Source organism: Planococcus citri, chromosome 2 (assembly GCF_950023065.1).
Source record: "Planococcus citri chromosome 2, ihPlaCitr1.1, whole genome shotgun sequence".
Taxonomy (NCBI): Eukaryota; Metazoa; Arthropoda; class Insecta; order Hemiptera; family Pseudococcidae; genus Planococcus; species Planococcus citri.
Window position 1 is genome coordinate 1,872,320 of NC_088678.1, and position 16,559 is coordinate 1,888,878.

At 34.8% G+C, this 16,559-nt stretch overlaps 1 protein-coding gene across 2 annotated transcripts in view; it reads right to left on the reverse strand.

The window, feature by feature from the left end:
- Positions 1 to 469: 469 nt before the first annotated feature.
- The window catches only part of LOC135833965 (glycine receptor subunit beta-type 4-like), a 258,934-nt gene continuing 242,844 nt past the window's right edge, over positions 470 to 16,559 (reverse strand). Inside the window, exons 7-10 of one of the 2 annotated variants that reach the window (XM_065347798.1) lie at positions 13,361 to 13,552; positions 13,132 to 13,200; positions 7,289 to 7,539; positions 470 to 3,559 (exon numbers count right to left, since the gene is read on the reverse strand). In XM_065347798.1, coding sequence (XP_065203870.1) covers positions 3,395 to 3,559; positions 7,289 to 7,539; positions 13,132 to 13,200; positions 13,361 to 13,552 — 677 coding nt within the window. In that variant the 3' untranslated portion in view covers positions 470 to 3,394. The remainder of the gene's footprint in view (positions 3,560 to 7,288; positions 7,540 to 13,131; positions 13,201 to 13,360; positions 13,553 to 16,559) is intronic. The other variant, XM_065347800.1, reaches the window with a different exon arrangement.

A 16,559-nucleotide genomic window follows, 5' to 3' on the forward strand; every position in this document is an offset into this window, starting at 1 on the left:
AAGTCTACAAAGGGATTGATGGTAATTGGGTGACCAGAGGAAATGATTCTTCACAAGATTTATGACATTATTTTAAGCAAGGCGGGATCTCAAACCACCGCTTTTATTGAGCTTGGAAGAAGAAAAAAACAGGAAATTATTTGCTAAAAAAATCCAACAACTTCAAGGCGTGGGAGCCACAAAAAATAAATTCAAATTAAGAGCCACTTTGGCTAGAAGCAAAACAACGTTTTTAGAAAAAACAACCATATAGGTACCTACTACCTACCAACATAGATAATATTTTTGAAAAAGTTTTAGTGATTCTAATCGTTGGAGAAGATGAGGCTCGAAGAGCTTTTAAACTTTCACGAATTATTAATCGACAAATGACGTATGAAAAATTTGCTTACAGCATTTAAAATTAATAACAACCACAAGGTAACTGACGTGTAGTCTCTAGGTTCGCGTTCAACGAAGAATAATAAAATACGAAACACCGAACATATATTTAGTATGCACCACTTTTTCAAAGCCGTATTTACACATGAAATATATACTTCGTATCATCGAATCTCCTTAACATTAAATAACGATTTAGGTAATTAACAAAAAAAAACATAAATAAAAAAAAATTATTTATAAACGAATATGTAGATATTTCTACAAAATGGGAAATTCGCTTGACATTTGACGACAAAAAAATGAAAATGGAAACGAAGAAAGTAGGTAGAATGCAGTCATTTTAGGTTTATGTACTTGTATTTTGTCTGGGATGTGAGAGTACATAACAACCCTTCCCCCTGTCACCATCGATCATTTCAAAATCATATTTTTCAGGTGATCGTAAATAACGATTAAATTTAGGTAGGTATTAAAATAACTTTTTGAAATGACATTTTTCAAATTTAAATTAAACCAAGCTGGATCGAAAAAAGAAGTTCTGGAATCCTTTAAACTAAATTATGGGTGCTTATATACCTAAGTTCAGTTTTGTAGGATTTTAAATGAATATTTGAAAAATTAGAAAAATACATAAAGCTATTATTACTGCAATCATTTTTCAATTTTTTCATTTTTTTTTAAACAATCAAAAATTCAATGTTGAACTTAATTTTAAAAGCTTAATTTTTAAAAGCTTGCCGAATTTCAGAGTTATGATTTATTTGAAAAATTCTTGTATCGGTTTATTTATTAAGATGCCTGTCTGATAACACATTTTCGGCCATCTTTGGTACTCCCAGAATAATTAGAAATTTTTTGATACAACTAAAAACTTGCTAAAGGCTTTTAAATTTTCAAAAATTCAACAAAAATTTCCAAAATGAGCTTCATCTGAAATTTTGGTTATGGGAGTTTTAGGAAATGCTCTTCTAATCTGCTGCATTGGTTTCATCTAAATCGAAAAGTGTCAGTCCAAAACGTTTTCTTGTCAACATTTTTTTGGAGTAAGTAACCTAATACAACTTGTACAAGTGAGAAAATGTTGAAATACATATCAAACTTTAACATTTATCTCTGTTTTGCTAAAATGACTGCACCGATATTAAAGTGGCATTTATAAATATATATTGAGTTATTTACATTTTAAAATTTGGGCCATTTCTGAATTTTTGCCACTTTAAAAGCATCATTCTACAATGACTATTTCGGTGGAACGTTTTATAGGAAAAACTCGTAATTACACGATCAATAAAAAAAATTCAGCACGTATTTCAGAAAAGATAGGTAGGTAATTTTTATAATTCAACGATTGCGTACAAATATACGTATACAAACAAAATAAGACAGTCGTACAAAAAAAAGAAAGAAAAGGAAACACGACAGAAATACATAAATACATAAACGTAGATATAAATATCCCCCTCCCTTCCAACACAAAATAAACGAAAAAAAAATGTAGGTACGTAAAACAAAAACACATAAATGCTTTAACTTTAATATTATCATATATGTAGGTAGGTAATAATATTTGGTCTCATCATATTTAAGTAAAACACATAACAAACAGGGATAAAAGGGGTATAACAAGGGCAAAAGAACGCTATTTCGCACACATATACGTATCTCAGTAGGTAGATACGTAAATTATACGATGTAATTTTCGATTTTTTTTGTTTGATAGGGTAAGTAAGTATTCGTCGAAAACTATATTGCTTATCACAATATGGTATAGATTAGGGTACACATTTGCACAGCACAGCACAACAAAATTCGACTCTTGGCGAATCATCATCTGCATTACACTCTTTACACTATGAATAATTTCTATTATCGATATTGTCCGTCGCGTTAACGATTTCGTTAAAACTAATTTATTAATCGAACAAAAACACCTCCTCGTTTTCACAGTAGGTAAAGGTATAAATTTTGGTAACCTTTAAAACAACCAACATTAAAATTTACTCGAACGCCATCATCAGCCATGTGGATAATTTACACGGGAAATGAAATTCTTATTTCATATTAACCCTATGCATAAAATAACTACAAAGCTTACCTATTTATACGAAAATAATGTAGGTAACGTAACTTCGTACAAATGTATACGAGTAGATGATACGTATAGTAAACTTAATTCCCATTTTTTTCTCAGTTCTCTCGCTTTTTAAAAAAAAAAATATAAGTTCGCTTTCGTGAAAATATTTTCCTCGTTATTGTCGCGTCGTGGACCCTCGTCGACTGTACCAACACACATTTCCTCTTCGCCTTATTTTTCGACATAATAAATTAACTAATGAAAATTTAATTTCATCCTCAAAAACGCGCTCAGACTCCAATTACAAGAAAGTAGGTTGCAGTTACATTCCCTTATTCGTGTGTATTTTCCACATTTTCCACACGTATGGATATTGTAGAGCAGTATTGTGCAGAACAATAACTGCACGTGTTGTTCTATTTTCTCTCCAGCAACCTTAAATAAGTAAATCGTATTCGCGATAAATCAACGCACCATACCGGAAAAAGAATCACGCCATTGCACAAAAAAATTACTTTCAAATTACCAAAAAGTACCATTTTAGTAATTTGGAAAAATCAGATGAAAATGTGCATCGATTTTCTTCTTCGCAACCGAGGCAGCAAAAATGTGTGGATTTTCATCTGCCAAAAACAGCATTCCGCATAAAATATCTTCGTGAGTGAGTAAATATACGCCCATAAAGTCTATGTATCAGATAAATACGTAGGTATAAGATACATAAATTTAATTGTTGAGAATCTTCTACGATATGTAAACCCCTTATATGTATAATAATAAAATTGGTAACAAAATTTCCGCATAAAAGATGGTTTCGATTTTCATTTTTTACAAAAAGGAGGAAAAAAATAGGTAAGTCTGTCGAAACATCGAGTTTTACGTTCGTTACGGTTATAAAAGGAATTATTTGAAGGAAGAGTTGCCTGTTTAGCGGGCTTATTTCAAATAATACGTCCAATACATCAAGTTGAACATGGCGAATGCGATTGGAAACATGAAACGTGAATATTCGTCTATACGTCTGGCACTTATCGACTGATTGTCGCACACATAAAAATCGTTGGTATTGTGGTAGCCTTCTTGCAGTAATACTTTTTTCACCTAATAACATATTGACTCGTTAATTGAAATTACCAATTAATTAAGCTAAAAAAAATCAAAACTAAGCAAACTTATTTATTTACACCAAGGAGAAAATGATTTGATCTGATCAGGACTGAGAAGATTTACTTGTAATTTGATAAAAACGCTAATCTGATCAAATCTGGTGAGATCGAACTGGACCGAGAGGAATTACCAAACCTGATCTGATCACACATAGTTCTGATCAGATCTACGCTGATCTGATTATAAATCCAACCATGCTGAACAGACCTAAATGAATTCAGGGAATTTCCGTTTCTGATCAGATCTGAACTAGTGTGATCAATCAGGTTCAATCAGATTTGTATGTATAGACCTGGTTAGATCCAATCTTGTCTCCTTCATCATTAGATCTGACCAGCTGATTTGAACAGATATAATGTGGTTAAAACTTCGATCTGACCAGGTGGTCAAATTGGAATCAGAAAACGTCCAGATCTCTCCAGATCTGACCATATCCAACCATTTTCTGCTGTGTGAACACATCTGATTAGATTTTTTTCAAACTTTGTCAGATCAAGATGGATATAGGGAATTTCTGAATCTGATCCGACTTGATCAGATCCAATTATTTTTCTCTTGGTACGTGCTACATAACATTAGGTGCATATTTCACATCATTTACTTCGTATCAACTGAGTGATGAACATTAAATTTTCTATGATATTGCACTTGTTGCAGTTCACTTGAATAGACCATTGAATATCGTTCATCAAATAATCAATTTTTTTTCTAAATGATTGATTAGTCAATTTTAGCTTCCATGTGAAAATTTCAACCTTCAAAAATCTGCTAGAGACTCAAGAACTGCTTAAAACGGTTTGAAATCATTTTAATTTTAATTTTTTTTTGGAGGGGAAGGGTGTGAAGGGAGTTGCAAGCTATCTATATAGTCCGGCATATGACAATAGGAGTAATTGCAACCCCCCCCCCGGCGATCAACCGGGACAACTTTTTTCTTAAAGGGGACATCCTAAGGAACATTTCAAAGCAAACTTGCCAAAAAAAAAGTTGGCCTTACTTACAAGATGGCGGCCATTTTGATTGATAGGTCAGCAGAAATCGCAGATTTTGCGTTTTAACACAGGACTTGCTCGAACTTTTTCAAACTTTACAAAGGTAGATCGAAAGATCATGCAAAAATTTATGACCTGTCAAAATTTCAAGTGCTCAAGTGCGTTTTTCGATTTTTGATGAATTTTTGAAAATCGAATTTAGGCCAAAAATGAGGGAAAAAATCAAAATTCTACCAAATTGACCAAGAAAGCTGAAAATTGGTGTATACTCTATTTTCGAAATGCCAAATCGATTGGAAACGGTTTCAACCTGTTTTGAGCAGTTCTAGAGCCTCCAGCAGATTTTTGAAACTCGAAATTCCCACAAAATTCCATGAAATTGGAGTTGTAAAGCTAAAATTTATTCTAAAAACTAATTTCAATACGCTACGGAGCACTGCAGGTGAATTTCAAGTCGTTTTGGATCCTCCAGCGACTTTGTGAAAATTCCTGAAGCCTCCAGCGAATTTTTGAAACTTTAAATTTTCACAAAATTTCATCAAATGGAGATGGAAAGCTGAAATTTACTCTACAATCCAATTTTAACATCCTCTGAAGACGACTTCAGGGGGGGTTCAAGTAATTTTAGGACCTCTAGCGACTTTTTTGAAAATTACTGGAGCCTCCAGTAGATTTTTGAAACTTGAAATTTCCCCCAAAATGTCATCAAACTAAGATGGAGAGTCGAAATTCATTCTGCAAACTAATTTCAATACGCTACGAAGTTGACTGCTGGTGAATTTCAAGTCTTTTTGGAGCCTCCAGCAACTTTTTGGAAGGTTGTATGACTTTTTTTGGAAAATTGAAATTTCCTCAAAGTAGCTGGTAGCTTCAAAACCATTTGAAACCACCAGGTAGTCTGCGAAGTGAATTTTAGCTTGCCAACTCCATCTGATAAATTAATGTTAGGGAAATTTCAAGTTTCAAAAATCTACTGGAGGCTCCAGTAATTTTCAAAAAAGTCGCTGGAGGCCCTAAAATGACTTGAACCCACCTGAAGCCGTCTTCAGAGGGTGTTAAAATTTGAGTGTAAGAGTTTCAGCTTTCCATCTCCATTTGATCAAATGTGAAAATTTAAAGTTTCAAAAATCTGCTGGAGGCTTTAGGAATTTTCAAAAAGTCGCTGGAGGATCCAAAACGACTAGAAATTTACCTGCAGTACTTCGTAGCGTATTGAAATTAGTTTTTAGAATAAATTTTTGCTTTACAACTCCAATTTCATGGAATTTTGAGGGAATTCGAGTTTCAAAAATCTGCTGGAGGTTCCAGAACTACTCAAAACGGGTTGAAACCGTTTCCAATCGATTTGGAATTTCTAAAATAGGGTATATACCAATTTTCAGCTTTCTTGGTCAATTTGGTAGAATTTTGATCTTTTCCCTCATTTTTGGCCTTAATTCGATTTTCAAAAATTCACCAAAAATCGAAAAACGCACTTTAGCACTTGAAATTTTGACAGGTGATAAATTTTTGCATGATCTTTCGATCTATCTGTGTAAGGTTTGAAAAAGTTCGAGCAAGTCCTGTGTTAAAACGCAAAATCTGCGATTTCGGCTGACCTGTCAATCAAAATGGCCGCCATTTTGTAAGTAAGGCCAACTTTTTTTTTGGCAAGTTTGCTTTGAAATGTTCCTTAGGATGTCCCCTTTAAGAAAAAAGTTGTCCCGGAGGATCGGCGGGGGGGGGGGTGGAATTACTCCTATTGTCATATGCCGGACTTATACATCGAATTTAATTTTTCATGTCGATTTAGTATAATTTTGATTTTTATTCATTACTAAGCCAAAATGGATTTTCATATATTAATCAAATAATGCATTTTAGTACTTGAAATTTTTTGTTGGGGTGTATTCGTAAGTATTTTGAACTCGATCTTTAGGTTAAGAGTTGTTCGGCTCAAGATTTTTTCCACCGGTTGGGGTAATACATCCTTTGTACAACATATAACGAAAAAAAATCGTCTTGGATTTGACCTAGGTTGGCTAGGTAGGTACCTACTTTTGTAAAAGAGATGTCGAGTACCTACCCATTTTATTACAGAGATGACCAGTGAAATAGGAATTTTTATAAAACCACGAGAGGTTAATAACATTTCAAGTTTTAAAAACAATTTAAAATTTCTTTCTGCGTACTTTAACGTTTTCCCTCGACAAGACGTTGGAGTCTTACTTAGCTTTATCTGAATTAAGTAAGGTATCAGAACACATGAATTGATAATACGTTCAACGAACGAATTTAGACATCTTTAGACAACATTTGGCAACGAAGACGATGGCAAAAGATTTTCCCAGCAAGGTGGCAACGAAGTGAATTACACACGAGTAAGTATACGTCCCAAACCTACATAATTAACTACGAACGACGGCAGCACGATGCGATGCCTTTGAACTTAAAGCTGGCTTAAAGAAGCGCAACGAGAGATGTCGACCTTGATTAAAAATTTATCGACGAGAAAATTAGATTATCTATCGTTTAAGCGCGCGTGACCTTCCCTCGTTATCCGAAATGGCGACAAAATACTACCTACTCTCATGTATTGTACATATACAAACACACGTAAAACTACACAACCTACAAAACAGTACATCGTATGGTACCTTAACAGGCACCCCTGTACTTATGATATTTTTACCTGACGTTTAGTAAAATATCGTACCACTGTCACAGCGACTGCGAAATCGTTGGCGTTCAATCCGGCAGCTTTGTCGTTATCAGTACATAGGTCTTGTTGAGGTTTACAACTGACGGCATTTGAAGCTGGGCCACTCGTCGTGTGATGAACGTGGTCTGGAATGGAGACAATTTTTTTCAGCAACTCGGGCTGCAATTTCCTCCACATGTAATTTACGATCGTGAACTCCAGTAGAGCGGAAAATACAAAGGCTGCGTAACACAAAAGTAGGTACACATGTAGGTAGGTATACTCGTTTAATTACCTCGCTTGTACGAGTAAACCTAATTATCTATACACGACCATCACCGTCGTAATACGATGGCGAAAATTTAACTCACTCTGCAATGCGACACACCATCTTTTACAACTACATACCTGCCTACATTTTCTAAGCAACTAAATCACGTGTTTGCACGTGTACCACAAAGGAGACTAAATGCTCGCACGCCTTTTAGTTAATGTCTCAAGCTAAAGACCGGTCAATTTTCACAATTACTGCGGCCCATAATTAAGCGATGCGTCTCAGATTACTGAACAATTTTACTCCGGAAAATCCTATGTTGGCTACTAGAAATCCGAAGAATTAGATATTCGACGAGCAACTTTTGCATCCAAATTTCATCATATGGGACTAATTAACACCATCAAATTTACCGTTGCAAACGTTTCTCCTTCGTCTGGTCAGATCTGATCACGTGGTTTGATTAGTTCAGATAAGTGCACATCAAATTATAGTACCTACTGCTTACAAACTTCGCCTTTGATTTTAATGGGGTCGCGATTTCTGGCTAGAATATGGCCTGAAACTCCCATAACCGAAGTTTTTGGTATCCGAATTGAGATACCAAGGGGCCCACAGGGTCCCATGGTTAAACCGAAAATATACTTACCTATATTGTTTTCACTTTCTCAGAACATGAATTTTTGCAAGCTTTCGCCCTCGCTTCGCTCTGACCTGTTTACTTTTCTTTTCTTTCAAAATCGAAACTTTCAAATTCCAAGGTTGTGAAGTCAAGAAAATAGACTCGTCATAAAAGAACTACCTACCTAATATTATTAGGTGTTTATTTCTCAAAATACATAACAATTTTTGAAAGCTTTTGCCATCGCTTTTGTTTGGGCTCCTGTGTTTTTTTTCTTCAAATTGAACCTCTAAAAAAAGTATCCTACTTATACACTCAAGCCAAAAAACGTCTTTTTTCACAGATTTTTTACCTCTCGAACAAGCTTTTGCCCTCGAGTCTGTTTGCTTTTTATTTTCAAATTTCTTATTCTCAAAAACTCATCATTCAAATTCTGAAATTTTGGATCAAATGAAATAAACAAATTTTTAGAGTATTATTTTCTACCACTCGAAACCCCAATTTTCGAAAGCTTTTGCCCTTTTTTCGCTCGGGCCAATTCCTATCTTCAAACTCAAAAAATCCCTGTTTGAAACTTTCATAAATTCTAAAGGAAAAATAACAGTTTTTTAATGAACCTTTTTTAATGTAAGTACATATTATATCAATTGTAATTTCATTTTGAAAACTCGTCATTTTATTCTGAAAAATTTGTATTTTTTCTCACACTAGTCGGCAAATTTTCAGTCACCTCCTACCCCTTCCCAAAAAACGTAAAAAAAATGTTACATGAACCACCCTACTGTAATGTATACTATCAGCAGCCACTGCCCCCGCCCCTGAATCCAAATATAGTCACTTCGGTCCATGCTGAGGACTCTAGCACATTTTTTGATTTCTCTATTATTTATAGTTTCAAAATTTTTTTAATCTCAAGAACTGTTGCTGGTCGGTTTAACAAAAAAAAATTATATCTTACTTATCCATTGATGTTTCTAAATCACCAAATTTAAACATCCTTTTTTGCTACGTGAGACACATCACTACCACTATAACTATGTAAATGCTGCACAAAACTTAATTTCAGAATTTTCTCAGATTACATAGCGTTAACGGTTGCCATGGAAGCTAAACGTGAGCGTCTCCGAAGGCAATTTTTTATTAGTGTACATAGGTACGAGCACTAGGCTATGTTCTTAACAACGCATCTTGTTTAGAATTAACCTTGTACAGCATCATTTTTCGAACAATTACATATCACTTCAGATATCGCTGCATTGGGACTCGTTTTACTCCAATAAATGCACCTACAACAGCTCTATCATGGAACATGGTATAGGTATAAAATACCCACCCACTCGTACAAAAGGGAAAAATCCGCACACGTGCGCTTATCTATAGGTAGGTATCACAAGGTAGATACCATTTAATATCTACCTTATATAGGCTTTATACGCCCGCGATAAATAGTCTTATACAAGTTTGCCGATATTCCCAGACGAGTTTAATCAACGAAACAATCAAACTTTTCACCATTTAATTTAGTTGACGACAAATTACTATTCGGGTTTGTAATTATATCGAGAAAGTACAACTCAGCTGCTTTGAAATGTTCCAACGGTGAAAAGTTTCCTCAAAGAAGATAATCGATTTTACAACGTGAGATCTTTAGAATATAGGTAGGTACCTGTGTACAGCCCCAAGTATATGTAATTATCACAGCTAATGCTTTAAAATTACAAACACCAGAGAAGCAGTAGGTATTTTGGAGAAAAGATGTAAGACGCAGGGAAATGAAGCTTCATTGAACACCAATTTAGACATTTTTCATTCTTTCTTCGAAGTTGACTGGTTTGCTTTTGAAATTGAAATTAAGGTGGAAATTGAAACGAGTTCTATTATTAGTGGATTTCGCAATTATTGTCGATTAGTAGGTGAATTTCTTAAAAAGAGGAAATGGATTTTTGTACTTCAACATCAGTTTGGGTGGTGACTTTGTGAGCTTTATGGTGGTGATCGTGAAGAGAGTTCGATCTTTGGCTTGAGAAATGTAAAGCGAAACTTTTCCCAGCTTTGAGCCCCACCCTCGATGAGTTGAATCAGTCGACTTGAAATAAGGTACCTACATAGTACGTATTTTTAAGCAATTTTAATCGGTTAGTGGATTCGAATTAATTCTTACTTTTCCTAAAGAGAGCCACTCAAAGTCACCCACCCACGTGCACAAAAATGATTAATATCCGCTAATTATTAATTAAATTAAGTAAATACCTCGCAGATGCCAGGTACCACCAACTCGCCTTCTTTCGTTGGTTCATCTTTCACCACCCAATCCTTTTATTTTTCAATTAGTCAATGATGACAAATTTACTGAGTGCTAATTAGCGACACAGTCGGCTTATAAGGTTTGTCAAAAATTCTAAAGTTGAAAGTAATTTGATTCGCGCCAACGAATTCAGTCTTTTGAGTATAACGTTGTGGGAGCATTGGGCACATAGGTATACGATCAAAACGAGATATTTATTACGAAGCAAGAATCAACGACGCGTAATCCTAAACCCAGCCATACAGTGCTCATTTGCTCAGGTATAATATGAGTCTAATCATAAAATTTTATCCAAAAAAACATCAGTCACTCTGAAAATATTCATCCAAACGTAATGTTTACTTCTTAATTAAATAGGACCAAATTTAATATAAAATCAACGATAGTTAAATGTAGAGAGCAAATTTTCACCAATTAATTAAGTACCTATACTTTATTTATTCAAGTAGGTACATATGTTCATTAATTATTAAGAATGTAATGTTTTGCAGAGAACAGCTAATAATTAAAATAACATTTTTTATGCCTTTTCGAGCAACGTTATTTTCTTGTAAATATCGGTTCAAAATTTCCAAAAATTTCCAGTAACATATGAGTTGATTTTTCAAAACTGAAAGTAAGTACCTAAGTAATATTTTCAAATTTTTTACCTCGAAACCGACAAAAATATTTTCCTCTGTATTTCTTGATCGATTTCAATTTTTGAATAAAACGAAATATGTGCTGCAAATGATGAAAATTGGCTATTTGTCCTAAAATAATAAAATTTTAATTCAGTGAGGCAGAATCACGTGAAAAATAATTTTGAATCTTACCCTTACGTAACTCCGCTCAAAAAAAAAAAGACTTTCAGAATGAAATCATTGCAAAGAAAACACCTAAGTAACGTACAAATTCTAAACTAGGAAATAAAATAAACGATAAAAAAATTCGTTTAGATTTTGTTTGCGAAGGTTATTCCAAGTTTGAAGCGCCCAAATTTGCCCTACATTTTCCTTTCAAATTCATCATACATATACCCATTCATTTTTCCAAAAACTTTCGTCGTCCCTCGAAGGAAAAACAAAAAATAAAACTGATTCGTTTCCACACATATCCGAATCCTAAATCGTAATCTTCCTTATATTTTTTTAACAAACACGGGAAAAGTCTCGTAAAAATGTGTTAATTTTGATAAGAAGCTCGAATCGAGTCGTAAAATACGAGGCTCACACGACGACGAAACGAACCGATACTCGGTATAAATTATATCGAAAATTGAAACAAAAATTCTATTTCGAGATTTACGCACAGTGAAATTTTTCACCAAGCAGGGGGCAGATGAAGCTCTTGAGACAGATCGAGATGAAAGGCGTCGATGTGAGAAAACAATCGCGTAGGTCGTAAATAAGACGCGTTTCGCGATAAAAGTACAATAAACTGGTTATTATGGATATTATTTATCAAGACAACAGCTCGCTTGTAAAATTTACTTTGTATTATTTTTTTCGACGAATACAATTTTAGGCTTGTGTCGAACGAGTGCGTTTTATTACCTTTGCAATTTAATATCGTCGCAGTCGACCCTGCTTGCTTTCTCTGAAGCCAACCATGAGGCTGAAAACAGTCGAGAAGATTTGGTTTGTGGTAGGGCCTGTGGAAAACCTCGATGAAAAAAACGTAGTAGGTGGGTAATGGGTAGGTATAACTTATTGTCTCAGGCTATATACGTTCTGTAGTGTGAAAAATGATTTATTACATACTTATGTCGACGAAAAAGAACGAGAGGACATTTTATTCAAAAAATAAGCCCATTGAAAGCAGCCTAGGTGTACCTATTTTTTCTTATTCATGACGAAAGTGGGCCTCACTATGTCTCTATTCTCTAGTAAAAAAAATTAGTGGCTGAAAATTAAAATATGCATCGATCTGATGCGTTTACGATTTGAAAAATACTTACATCTATATATGCGCATAAATTACAAACAGATTTTTCTCACTCTAACAATTCTTTTTGTTTCCGCCTACGCCGCGTGTAATTTTTCAAACTTCGTGTACCATACTCGTACCTTTCATTTCTGGAGGGATTTACAAAAAACGTCCAAGACGTCGAGTATAAAGTTGGATAAATCGGCGAAAAGATAGTCATTTCGATGAAGAGCATATGCTCAGGCGAACACGGCGACGTGATTGATGTTCATTAAAAAAGCACCTCTGAAACGTTTCAATTTTCCAAACGTAATCAATCAAACGGCCAAGCACACTTTACTCGTGCACTCTCGAGAGCACAATACGCGGCGTTTTCAAAACTACGTAAAATATACCACCATTAACAAACCGTAATCGATCGCGAGAATAATTTCGGTTACGCGGTTCCTTCGTTCACCCATATTTATAGGTAGACGTCGTCGACTAAATTTCATAACACACCTGCCAACATGAGTCTAAATTTTTCCTTCAGAAAAAAAAAATCTCGACTAAAAAGTAGAAATTTCTCGCCTCATCTGATAGTATACTGAGCAGGTACTCGTACTTTTCCATATAATAAATCTGAGTCAAATAACTCCACACTTCCATTCATTCATGCAGATCATCGTCATCATCATCGTCCTCATCTCAGTTACGTTATACGAGTAGATTCATTATTCACTTACCGATACAGGTACCCATCCACACGTCGATCGCTTTAACATAGCTGACTTGAGGAAACTCGCTTTGTATTCCTGGAAAAATTGAATGGCATATTGTTATCCACGATACATATGTACCTACGTATCTAAATAGGCCTACTCCTTATTTGCTTCAGTATATAGGTACACTTATATTAGCACTTATATCTTAAATTTAATCAGATACAGAACATAAAAAGAAGCATTAGGTTACCTGAACTTTGCGAAGAAACAGCCAAAAGGGTAGTAACACCCAAAGTCGTGCGGCCCGGCACTGAATCTACATCCATCCAGAAAGAGACCCAAGATATGGCCACGATTAACATGGTCGGTAAGTAACTCTGAACTAGATGATAACCCACATTTCGATGCAGGTAATACTCGGCCACTAAACAGCTGTAATTTCCTGTAGGTAAATTTCCAATAAAACTATATTAACAACCGCGTGTGGATGAAGTAATAAAGGCAAATGGTTGCAGTACAAACATGTCTACCAATGTACCTACTTCTACACTTAAGTACATAGGTACATATATCTACGTAAATCTCGCAGGTTTCACGAGTTAAACGGTGTAGTAAACACGCGTAATTTCCGCATATAGTGCGTATACTGCGAGTATACGTTGCCAAAGCCGCAAGTTTTTAATCAGTGTCGAGCACGTGAGCTGTTTTTTCAAGTCAACTTTCGAATACTTTGATTAGACGAACTTTTAAGCAAGCATAAGAGAACTCGCATGTTCAACTTTCTCCTGCAGAAAACTTACAAAAACTCGCAGATAAGCACTGACAAAGTTTCCAACCACTTCTTCTCTTTAAATACATATCACGAAAATTGCTAAAAATCTGATTAGAACGGTTCAAAATTTAACGATAATTGTGCTAGATATGGGCTGAATGATGTTCAAAAAAGGAAACTGGAAGGGAAATTTCATTAATATAATAGTCCGGCATATGGCAACAGGAGTAATTGCACCCCCCCCCCCGCCGATCCTCTTACAGAAAGGCGGCCATTTTGATTGACAGGTCAGCCGAAATCGCAGATTTTGCGTTTCAACATAGGACTTGCACGAAATTTTTCAAACCTTACAAAGGCAGATCGAACGATCATGCAAAAATTCATCACCTGTCAAAATTTCAAGTGCTAAAGTGCGTTTTTCGATTTTTGGTGAATTTTTGAAAATCGAATTTAGACCAAAAATGAGGGAAAAAATCAAAATTTTACCAAATTGACCAAGAAAGCTGAAATTTGGGATATACCCTATTTTCGACATGCCAAATCGATTGGAAACGGTTTCAACCAGTTTTGAACAGTTCTGGAGCCTCCAGCAGATTTTTGAAACTCGAAATTTCCACAAAATTTCATCAAATTGGAGTTGTAAAGCTGAAATCTATTCTAAAAACTAATTTCAATACGCTACGAAGTACTGCAGGTGAATTTCAAGTCGTTTTGGAGCCTCCAGCGACTTTTTGAAAATCCCTGAAGACTCCAGCAGATTTTTGAAACTTCAAATTTTTACAAAATTTCAGCAAATGGAGATGGAAAGATGAAATTTACACTACACTACAATTTTAACACCCTCTGAAGACGACTTAAGGTGGGTTCAAGTCATTTTAGAGCCTCCAGCGACTTTTTTGAAAATTACTGGAGCCTCAAGTAGATTTTTGAAACTTGAATTTCCCGCAACATTAATTTATCAAATGGAGTTGGCAGGCTGAAATTTGCTTCGCAGACTACATTGGTGGTTTAAAATGGTTTTGAAGCTTCCATCTACATTTGGGAAATTTCAATTTTCCAAAAAAACGCCACACAACCTTTCAAAAAGTCGCTGGAGGCTCCAAAACGACTTTAAATCCACCAGAAGTAAACTTTTCATAGCGTACTGAAATTTGTTTGCAGAATAGATTTCGACCCTTCATCTGAGTTTGATGAAATTTTCGGGAAATTTCAAGTTTCAAAAATCTACTGGAGACTCCAGTAATTTTCAAAAAAGTCGCTGAAGGCTCTAAAATGACTTGAACCCACCTCAAGTCGTCTTCAGAGGGTGTTAAAATTGTAGTGTAGAGTATATTTCAGCTTTCCATCTCCATTTGCTGAAATTTTGTAAAAATTTGAAGTTTCAAAAGTCACTGGAGGCTCCAAAACGACTTGAAATTCACCTGCAGTACTTCGTAGCGTATTGAAATTAGTTTTTAGAATAAATTACAGCTTTACAACTCCAATTTGATGAGATTTTGTGGGAATTTCGAGTTTCAAAAATCTGCTGGAGGCTTCAGAACTGCTCAAAACGGGTTGAAACCGTTTCCAATCGATTTGGCATATCGAAAATATGGCATATCCCAAATTTCAGCTTTCTTGGTCAATTTGGTAAAATTTTGATTTTTTTTCCTCATTTTTGGCCTAACTTGGATTTTCAAAAATTCACCAAAAATCTAAAAACGCACTTTAGCATTTGAAATTTTGACAGGTGATAAATTTCTGTATGATATTTCGATTTATCTTCGTAAGGTTTGAAAAATTTCGTGCAAGTCCTATGTTGAAACGCAAAATCTACGATTTCGGCTGACTTGCCAATCAAAATGACCGCCATTTTTGAAAGTTTCCAGGAATCATTTTCAATTGAGTACAGAAGCAGAAAAAATAGGATGCAGCATTGCAGCTCAACTGTCAGATTTCTTACTCAATTGGTCAATTTTTTCGATATTTTTCACCTTTTCAATTCAATCTACCAAGTTTTGATTCTCCAAACTTTCTCCAAACTCTAAAACCGAACTTTATTGGTTCCAGAAAAATTGATTCGTGGGGTATTTTGGCATGCAATTTCGATCTGAGTTTTTTCCACTCAAATTATTCATACACACCAAACATTTTAAAAACAATAAGAAGTAGATAGGTAGGTCTAGGTAACCTTATCTATTTTTGCAAACAATATTGTTATACGTATAATTAGGAGACAGTGTGTGCGAACATTAGCAACCCGTTACAAGGAGGAGTTTCAATTCCCATTTATCATCACTGAAATCATCACAGCTCCAGATTATTCCTATGGATAGAAACAATCCGTACGGTGATAAACGTAGCCTATTACATGCTTTTTGGGCAGCCAGAAACTATTTCACTCCAGCTGAATATCTACTAAAAAAAGTAAGCTGTAAATAAGCGTAAGCGTAAGTACCTAGACACCTGAAATATGACTATACATTGGGCAAAAATTCATTCGCGAAATGAGATACGTTATCTTTCACAATGAGTAAAGTACATATATCTGTACTCAACTCGTCCATAATTAAATTTCTATCAAAACAAATTTATAACAGAAAAGCTATACCTACACTTACAACAATCCAGAAAGAATTAACTTTGTACACATGAATATTACGTAATCTTATCATTTGACAATAAAAATAGCTTTTTG